This window comes from Mustela lutreola, chromosome 3 (assembly GCF_030435805.1).
Source record: "Mustela lutreola isolate mMusLut2 chromosome 3, mMusLut2.pri, whole genome shotgun sequence".
Taxonomy (NCBI): domain Eukaryota; kingdom Metazoa; phylum Chordata; class Mammalia; order Carnivora; family Mustelidae; genus Mustela; species Mustela lutreola.
This window is the reverse complement of record NC_081292.1, coordinates 36974052-36984079: the sequence shown is the minus strand read 5'-3', so window position 1 is coordinate 36984079 and position 10028 is coordinate 36974052. Positions and strand designations below refer to the sequence as shown.

General features: G+C 41.6%; 1 protein-coding gene across 3 annotated transcripts in view; it reads left to right on the top strand.

Annotated features, from left to right (window-relative positions):
- Positions 1-1042: 1042 nt before the first annotated feature.
- SPAG1 (sperm associated antigen 1) overlaps positions 1043-10028 on the top strand; it is a 69366-nt gene continuing 60380 nt past the window's right edge. Inside the window, exons 1-4 of one of the 3 annotated variants that reach the window (XM_059165919.1) lie at positions 1043-1132; positions 4755-4896; positions 5739-5816; positions 7050-7209. In XM_059165919.1, the coding sequence (XP_059021902.1) occupies positions 4757-4896; positions 5739-5816; positions 7050-7209 (378 nt within the window). In that variant the 5' untranslated portion in view covers positions 1043-1132; positions 4755-4756. The remainder of the gene's footprint in view (positions 1133-4754; positions 4897-5738; positions 5817-7049; positions 7210-10028) is intronic. The other 2 variants (XM_059165920.1, XM_059165921.1) reach the window with 2 other exon arrangements.

Here is a 10028-nt window from a genome sequence, read left to right as displayed (position 1 = left end):
AGTGGTTATTTGAGCAGAAGGCTGAAGGATGAGAAGGAGCCTGACATAGTAAGACAAGGGGAAGGAGCATTCCTGAAATTGAGGAAATAGCCAGTGTAATGTCTCAGGGGTGAAAAAAGCAAGCTTGCCTTGTTCCCACTTTAGAATGAAGCCCATGTGACTCCAACTTTGAGGTAGGCAGAGGCCTGCTTATTTATGGTCTCATGATGGGAGTAAACAGGAGTATAACACGATTTAAGACAAGATTACTTGAGCTGTTCTGTGAGAATGGGTAACGTAGGGATGGATGGATGGGGAAGCCCCCTACAGTAGTTCAGGATAACGATTATGGCAGACCAGAGTGATAGCAATAGAGGGACTAAGTAGTGGCTGGCGTAAGATAACATTTTGAAGTTGAGCTAATGGGACTTAGTGATGGCTTGGCTAATATTTTAAGAGCCCAGTAAACAGTACAGACTTCGGTGAAAGGCTTTGGTTTCAAATATCCAGTGTCCTTTGTTAACAGTGTGTGACTTCACCAGGGTACACTTTCCTCATTTATAAGGTAGGCAGGAAATAATAGCACTTACCTCACAGGTTAGTTGCAAAATAAAATGAATCCGTAAAAACTCTAAGCCTAATCAATGTTAATTATTATCACCATTGCTGTATTATTATTTTCCACGCAAAATTAGTTTGAAGATTAGTGTCCCAGCTACTAGGCTTGCTGCCTCCATACTCTTCAGATTGCTCTTTCTGAAACACGTTGTAGATACTCTGAACGTTTAATTATAGTTCTATAATTAAATAGGAGTAGTTATCAATTTATCTTGCGGGCGGTGTAACAATCCAGAACAGTAACGGCGTTTAAACTCGATCGGAAACGAACGCTAAGGAGAAAGGGGCCTCTCCCACTTGGACTCCTTTCGTGGCCTAAATGGTCGTCTGTGTAAGAGGCTGGGCTGTGAGGCCTATTGGCGAGGTAGCTGGTCGAGGCCTGCCAATCATCCGCAGAGGCTCTGGTCCCGCCCCCGGCGGTCGGCCTCTGGCGGGTGGGGGCTCAGGCGGGGCGACACGCCCCCAGCTGCGCACCTGCGGCTCGGGTGGTAAATTGTGCCCGGGCGGCATCCTCTGCGTGGCGTCTATGAACCAGGTGAGTACCTGCCGGCCAGGAGTAAGTTACATCTTCCGTCGCAGTTCCCTTCGGAACTGGGGTGAAAGGCGGGCCCCGAAAAGCAAATGCACGGTCGGAATCGACTGAGGGAGAGGGTTCTGGGATGAATAAACGGGGGGCTTTAGTTTACTGTGGCAGAGGGTAGCGGATGTTGGGACAGGGTCGCAACATGGGGGTTGCCGGGGTCCGCCGACGGCGACCAGTCCTGGAGACCAAAGCTGGGGAGTGGGGAGCAATTTCAGAGGGTCCCAAAGTGCCCCCCGACAGTTGGGTTGACTGTAGAACTCTGGGTTCGCGGCCGCACCCAACCCCCCAACCCCCCAGCCGCTCCCGGCGGTGCTGTACACAGAAACCGTTGCTAGGGCAAAGGGAACCATTTCCTTTCGATTTCGGCCTGCAGGGGGCGCTCGACCCTGTGGTTGCTGGATAGAAAGTTCCCTAGTGGAGGAAAACAGGTCTTCGTGTTAATTAACCATCTCATTTTCCGATGGAGGTGTTTCTGTCAGCCGATTAGGGAATATGGGAAATGGATGTGGATCAGGATGACCGAGAAGAGATTAAATCCAACTAGAATCAAAGCTTTTCCTAATCAAAGAAATTCCAACCGGATGTGGGAGGGTTCTAACGTGAGCAAATGAACTGTTGTATGACTCGTTTTTTAGAACTTGAAAGTTAACATTTAGTAGTCTTGAAATGTGCATCTTACCAGGAAAAGCAAAACAAACATAGAAGTCTCAAAAAGCATTTTCAGAGAAATGTTAAAACCGTGTGCAGAATGAAATTCATTTGCTTAGATAAGAGATGGCTCTCATTTAAAATGTTTTTCACTGTATTTTATTCAATTCGTGTAATCTCAGAGGTTGCAAGACAAATTCGAGATCATCTATTTTAATCCCATTGGATGCTTAAGTTCTTCCATCAAAGATCCGCCAACTCTTTAGAAAAATTCTAGTGCAACCCATTCTGTTCTGGGCAGCATCAGTAATTTAAAAGTTCTTCATGTTGCTTTCCATAGTTTCTACTCTTAAGTCTATCCTTGTAATGATTGTATCATTTATCATTCTGGGCCCTGCCAGGATAGCATGAAAACCACAATCTCATTTCTTCACTGGATCTCATCTGAAAGCTGATGTCTTCTGTGTTCTATGCCCAGTTAAAGCTAGCAGGAATATGGAGGAGAAGCTGACACCAATCCTTCTCTCTCTCTCTCTCTCTTTTTTTTTTTTTTTTTTTTTTTGCAGAAATCTGATGTATGACTGAATCCCAGAGAGTGACATGCTGAAGGAAATACTTTTGGTCAATTAGGCCCATTGCTACTTCTTGTTTTAAAATTTATAACCCAATACGTTTTACTGCAGTGGTTTTTGAAACACTTTTGACAGTGACTCATGATGAGAAATATATTTTGCAATATGTGCATTTATATTCACACATTTGTCATTTGTTTGTATAGACACGACATAAAAGTTTTTACAAAACAGTATTCACAGTATGTGAAGTAGTCAGATTTTTGTGTTGCTGTTCTAGAGTATATCTCATTAAAAAACAATGCTAATTGCAGCTCACTCATTTCAGGGGTTGCCACCCATAATTTGAAAAGTCTGGGTATGGGGCGCCTGGGTGGCTCAGTGGGTTAAGCCGCTGCCTTCAGCTCAGGTCATGATCTCAGGGTCCTGGGATCGAGTCCCGCATCGGGCTCTCTGCTCAGCAGGGAGCCTGCTTCTCTCTCTCTCTCTCTCTCTCTCTCTGCCTGCCTCTCCATCTACTTGTGATTTCTCTCTGTCAAAGAAATAAATAAAAAAATCTGTAAAAAAAAAAAAAAAAAAAAAAGAAAAGTCTGGGTATGATGGCTAAGTGTGTGGGCTCTGCAGTTTCCTCCTGAGATTCAAATCCTCAGTCACTACTTAATAATTATATGACCTTGAGCAAGTTACTTAAAGCACAAACATTTCCCTTTTTGTAAAATGGGAGTAATTATTAATTCCCGTCATGAGAGGTTTGAAGATTATGTGAGATAATAATCCATGGCACACAATAATTTAGCTCCATAACTGGTAACTCTTATTACTGCTCTCTGCTTAAAATAAAACCTACCTGATATAGTAGTGGAAAGATTAAATGAAGTAATACATGTAAAATTCTTAGGGTGATGCCCAGCACACATTAAGAACTGTGTAATTATCTGTCAGTGGTGTTACTACCATCATCGTTAGCAGCAGTATCACTAAAGCGAAACAGTCTGAGGCCCTCTTATTTCCAATTCACTCCAGCAAGTGTTTCTTTTTTTTTTTTTCTTTTAAAGATTTTATTTATTTATTTGACAGACAAAGATCACAAGTAGGCAGAGGCAGGCAGAGAGAAAGGAAGGGAAGCAGGCTTCGCACTGAGCAGAGAGCCCGATGCAGGGCTCCATCCCAGGACCCTGGGATCATGACCTGAGCTGAAGGCAGAGGATTTACCTGACTGAGCCACCCAGGCGCCCCCAGCAAGTGTTTCTTAAGGGTATAAGGCACTACTTTGTTAGCCCTGAATATATGACAATGAATAAAGTGAGATCTCACAATCTAGAAGGGAAGACAAAAATACATAATTAAAATATATGTTATGAGAAAGGTATGGGCTCAGTGTCTTGCTGGAGTGGGTTGCAGGGAATGACAAAGAGGGTGATATAAAGGACAAAGGATATTATTTATGTTTGTGCTGAATCACAGCATGTTTGGGGTGTGAACAAACCGCTGAAGCAGAAGTCATTGAAATCAACATTGAAAGCTATCTTAAAAGGCAGTTTGAGCACCTAAGGGGATCAGAATATGCCATCCCCAAATAAGCCATTTAGGCATAAGGATATATCAAACTGAAAACAAACAACAGGAAGAATTCTCACCCTCTCCCTTTCTGCTTAATAGCAGGGCATAAATTTCCCTTTGTAAAGGTGTCCCCTCTTCCCCTTCTCTCCTACCAGGAGGAGAACAATCCACATCATAGTACACAGAACTGGGATAAGGCTGCAAAAACAAATCTTAATAAGGAAACCATTATCTTTCATTAGTTTCTCCCATATATTTACCTTCTCCTAAAAGCCAACCCCCCTTTTCCTTTGTCTAATCACTTATCCACAACTTACCACCCTTTTTTAAAACGGTATATAGGCTCCCAAACCTAGAGGTTTCTTTGGGTTTTCATTTTTCTATGAAGCCCTGCCCCTCCATGCGTTAAGTGTATGAAATAAACATTTTTCTCCTGTTAATGTGTTTTTATCAGTTTAACTGGGGAGTCTCAGACACTGAACCTAAATGAGTAGAGGAAAAGTGTTTTCCTATTCTGTAGTACCACAATGTGCTTTGTGTTTCAATTTTGCTTAAGTGGAGATTGAGGTAATCTAAGTATGATACTTAGTAATTTAGTTCCATGACTGATAACTGTTTTTATCAAGGAGAGAGAGTTAAAAATGTGTAGACTTCTTCCTTAGAGAAAACACACCTCCTTTTACATAGAAAAAAAAAGTAAATGTTATAGAAATGCCTAGATGCTTCCTATTATTTAGTTTTAAGTATTACTATACATATTTGCTTCATAACTATTTTCCTATACTACATTTCAGCCATGACTACCAACGATTATCCATCATTATGGGGCTTTGGAACAACAAAAACATTTAAAATTCCTGTAGAACATTTGGATTTTAAGTATATTGAAAAATGTTCAGATGTTAAACACTTGGAAAAAATTCTTTATGTGCTCAGGTAAGCATTCAAAAATCCTTTTATGTTTCAGTATGCCAATTACATTGTTGCCTTCTGAAAACTGGTACTCTTAGAAATGTTACAGAACATTTTCACACATTGAGATTGTTGAGGTTTTTGTTTTGTTTTGTTTTCCCCACGTTAGGTTCCAAAATAGTTGTTTTGATCCCGTGGTTAGTTTAGAAGGTCCTGGCTAGGTCTACTTCCAGGTTCTCTTAAGCTTGCCGCTTAAGGCTCATCAGTATGCAAGAGGACATTTTTTTTCTTGCTTCCTCCACATTTCCTAGAAAAGATAAAGTAGCCATGAGAGTAGCCATTAGGAAATAAGATTAACTCACCATGCTACAGTTGATAAAGATCTTTGGTACTCCCACCACCCTGTACCACCTGCCAACCAGGATGGTGACTTCCTGAGAGCTGGTGGGGAGGCCTGGAGGTGGGACCAGAAAGCAGGGAATCCTGACCTTCTCGGGGTAAGGGCCCCACGGTGGTGATTGTCAAACTTTATATGGTTGTTTAAAATGCAGATTTGAGGGTCCCATTCCCAGGGCCCACTCGTTTTTTAACAAGTGCCTGGCTGACTGACATGCAGATGGCCAAGGGAGCCCACTTCAGGCAGCACTGGTCTGGGGCCCCCCAGCGGGTACCCCCCATTTGGGGTGTCCTGAGGGGTTTTCATTTGGAGAGTAGCCTGTTACTGTGAAAGCCCTTGTGGAGCATGAATCCCTCCTCCCCCGGCATCAGTAGTGCTCCTTCTGTTTGATGGTGGTTCTCTGTTTCCTTCCCTCTGACCCCCTTCCTCATCACTGTGTCCTCTCCTTTTTCTCTCTCATCACCTTCAGCCTCCTGTCCTCCCTCAGCATCCCCGCTGGTGCCCAGACACAGTCGATGTTACAACCTCCTCATTTCCGAAACGGAGAGTGAGACACGTATTTTTCTTTTTCCTTTTCTCAGCAGTAGAAAAACATTTTCTTTTATGTGTGGCCAACTGGTAAAGAAAATGAGCAGTTTATGTGATCGAAGAGTTTGCAAGCCCCACACTGTTGGTTCTAAGAAATTCTGTGAAGAACTTAACTCACTTATATAGTATTGATTCAGAATTTACTTATTTTTAAAGGTTTTATTTATTGGGGCACCTGGGTGGCTCAGTGGGTTAATGCCTCTACCTTCAGCTCAGGTCATGATCCCAGGTTCTGGGATGGAGCCCCACATCGGGCTCTTTGCGCAACAGGGAGTCTGCTTCCTCCTCTCTCTCTGCCTGCCTCTCTGCCTACTTGTGATCTCTGTCTGTCAAATAAATAAATAAAATCTTTTTTAAAAAGAGATTTTATTTATTTGAGCTAGAGAGTGAGAGAGATCAAAAGTGGAGGGCAGAGGGAGAGGGAGATACAGGTCCCCGCTGAGCAGGGAGCCGGCCATGGGACTCCATCCCAGGACCTTGGGACCATGACCTGAGTCGAAGGCACACATTTAACCAACTGAGCCACCCAGGCATCCCCAGAATTTATTTTTAAGAAAAATTTATTTGAAAATGGGATTTTTTTTCTATTTTTCTAAGAATTTAAAGGTAAACAGATCTATAACAGAAGGGGAAAAGATTGATTTTCCTTCAAAAACAAAGAACAGAGTTCTCCTCACAACTCTCTAGGAACGAATTCTGTTCCTTGAGTGGTTGAATTTGGAGGCTTGCTGTTCTGAACCACTCCTCTACCATTTTCTTCCTATCCCTTTGTGGGGAAAAAAGGAGCCACAAACTCCTCCTTGGGAAGAACATCCAGTCTCACTTTCCGCCTGTCTCTAATATTGAATTTTCATTTATAAGTTAAAAATTACCTTGTGTAACAAAATGAACACATGTTAAAGGAGAGAAAATGTCATTTACTCAACTTTCCAAAGTGTGTGATGGAAGCTGGTGTTTTTGGAGCTCCATTTTTTCCTTCACTGCATCACTCCATAAATTAACGGCTAAAAATGAAGGTTGTGCTGGTTGAGGAAGGGAAGTGGGACGCCCCCACACAGCCCAGCCTCCCTCCCAGTGCAGGGGCAGCCCTGGACAGCTCCACAGAGCCCCTCTGCTCCAGGGAGCCCAGCCTGCAAATGTACATGGGCTCTAAAGAAAGTGGTGACTCCCAAAGTTCTGAATTTTTTTAAAGGTCTGGTGAGGAAGGATATTATCCTGAACTTACGGAATTCTGTGAAAATCGTCTTAAAGGCTTGGCTCCTGAAAGTAGAGCTTTGAGGAAAGATAAACCTGCAGCAACAGCCGCCAGTTTTACAGCAGAAGAATGGGAAAAAATTGACGGCGATATAAAGGTATAGAGTGACCCTGGTTTTTGTGACATTCTCATGTTGTATCTGTGTCTCCTTCACTTTTCTAAAATCCCAGACTTCTTTCCTTTTTGTCAGTGAAGGGCTTTTAGTGGTAATCACTTAGGTAGTATTGGTTCCTTCTCAAACCCAGAATAATATGAATGTGTATGTTTGTGTCTGGACATCCACGTGCGTATTTTAAATGACTTTCCTATCAAAGAAAGGTAATTCGCTCAGCTTTTATAAATTGTGCTATACAAACATACTGGTTCGTAATTTCTTTTGTACCACACTGGTTATTTCCTCAGCATAAATTAATGGAAGTTAAGTTGCTTGATCAAAGGATGTGAATAATTCAGAAGCTGTTGAAACACAGTACCATGTTCTCAGAAAAGTTGTACCTTTGTTCTCTTTTCACCAGCAATATATAGGAGTACCCATTTAAGGTATTCTTCATTGGATACTATAATCATTTTAAAGGTTTTATTTATTCAAGAGAGAGTGTGCGTGCCTGCATGCGCAAACATGAGTCGGGGTTGGGGGTTGGAGAGGAAGAGGGAGAAGCAGATTCTGGGCTGAGCAGGAAGCCCAATGCAGGGCTCCATCTCAGGATGGTGGGATCATGACCTGAGCTGAAGGAAGACACTCACCTGATTAAGCCACCCTATAATTATTTTTTTAAAAAGATTTTATTTATTTATTTGACAGAGATCACAAGTAGGCATAGAGGCAGGCAGGGGGGTGGGGAGTGGGGGAAGCAGGCTCTCCCACCAAGCAGGGAGCCCAATGTGGGGCTTGATCCCAGGACACCGGGATCATGACGAGCTGAAAGCAGAGGTTTTAACCCACTGAGCTACCCAGGCACCCTCTATAATCATTTTTTAATTAATTAAATAATTGAAAAACTTATGTATTTGTTTGATTAATTTTTTCTTTTTAAGATTTTATTTATTTGACAGAGAAAGAGCCCAAGTAGGAAGAGGGGCAGGCAGAGTCAGGGGGGAAGCAGGCTCCCCACTGAACAGAGCCCGACTTGGGGCTCGATCCTAGGACCCCAAGATCATGACCCGAATCAAAGGCAGAGGCTCAACCCTCTGAACCACCCAGGCGCCCTACAACATTAAATTTTTCTGTTCATAAGTTGAATTTCTTTTGTTAATGGCCTGTATCTTCAGTGATTTCTTTTAATCTGCTTTATTGAAGCATAATTTACATTCAAATAAAAATTTAATGGCCTACATTTCACTGAGTTTAGACACCTGTCTGTGCTCTAAAACATTTCTATTACTCTGAAAAATTTCCTTATGCCCTGTGAAGTCAGTGCTGACCCCATATCCTGGTCCCTGGTAACCCCGAACCTGCTTTCTACCATTATGGGTTTGTGTTTTTGAGACTTTTCTATAAATACAGTCAGACGGTATATGGTCTTTTTGTGTTTTCTTTCACTTAGCATCATGCTTTTGAGATGTGTCATTATTGTGGCATGTCCATAGTTTGTTTCTTTTAATTGCTGAGTAGTAGTGAATTATATGGATATCTCAGTTTATCCATTTACCAGTTGATGAACAAAATGGCATTCCTGCCAGTAATGGATAAAAATTCTTGTTGCTCTGCATCTTGGTTCACACTAAGTACTGCCAGTTTTGTTAATTTCAGCTGTTCTGTTGGGTATGCAGTGGTATCTCATCATGGCTTTAATTGCCGTTTCTCTGGGCGCCTGGGTGGCTCAGTGGGTTAAGCCGCTGCCTTCGGCTCAGGTCATGATCTCAGGGTCCTGGGATCGAGTCCCGCATCGGGCTCTCTGCTCAGCAGGGAGCCTGCTTCCTCCTCTCTCTCTCTCTCTCTGCCTGCCTCTCTGCCTACTTGTGATCTCTCTCTCTGTCAAATAAATAAATAAAATCTTTAAAAAAAATAAAATAAAAAATAAAATAAAATAATTGTCGTTTCTCTAATGACTAACTTTGCTGAGTGTCTTTTCATGTGCTTATTTCCCTTCCATAAATCCTCTTTTGTGAGAAGTCTTTAAATACTTGGCCCATTAAAAAAAATTTGGAGTATTTTGTTCTTATTGAGTTGTAAAATACATGTCTTTCATACATGTCTTTCATTAGATACATCTTTCGCAAATATTTTTGCAAAAAATATTTTGGGGATTGCCTTTTCATTTTTTTTACAGTGACTTTGGAAGAATAAAGGTGTTAAATTTTGATAAAATCAATTTTTCTTTCACAGTGTGTGCTGTGTGTCCTATTTGGGAAGCCTTTGTCTAATCCCAGATCCCCAGGTTTCTTCATATGATTTAGGAAGTTTCTAATTTTAACTCTTACATTTAGGTCTAGGATCTGTTTTAATTTTGAGGTACACACACACACACACACACACACACACATATAATATAGATATCCAAGGTTTCAGGTACCACTTAATGAAAGATTATCCTTTCCCCATTGAACTTATTGGTATAATCATCAAAAATCAATTGGCCATGTATGTATGGGTCTATTTCTGGACTCTCTATTCTCTTTCGTTAATCTAAATGTGTCTTTTCCTCCAGTACCTCACTCTCTTGATTATGGTTAAGTCTTAAAATCAGATCGAAAAAGTCCTCCAACTTTGTTTCCCTTTTTCATAGTTGTTTTGGCTATTCTAGGTCCTTTGCTTGATAGTTGTTACAAAATAACTGCTTGTCTTTGGGTTGGGATTGTGTTGAATTTATGGATCAATTTCAAAATAACTGACATCTTAATGATAGTGAAATTTCTGATTCATGGACTTTTGTATGTTTTCTGTTCATTTAAGTCTTCTGTAGTTTTTTGTGCCAG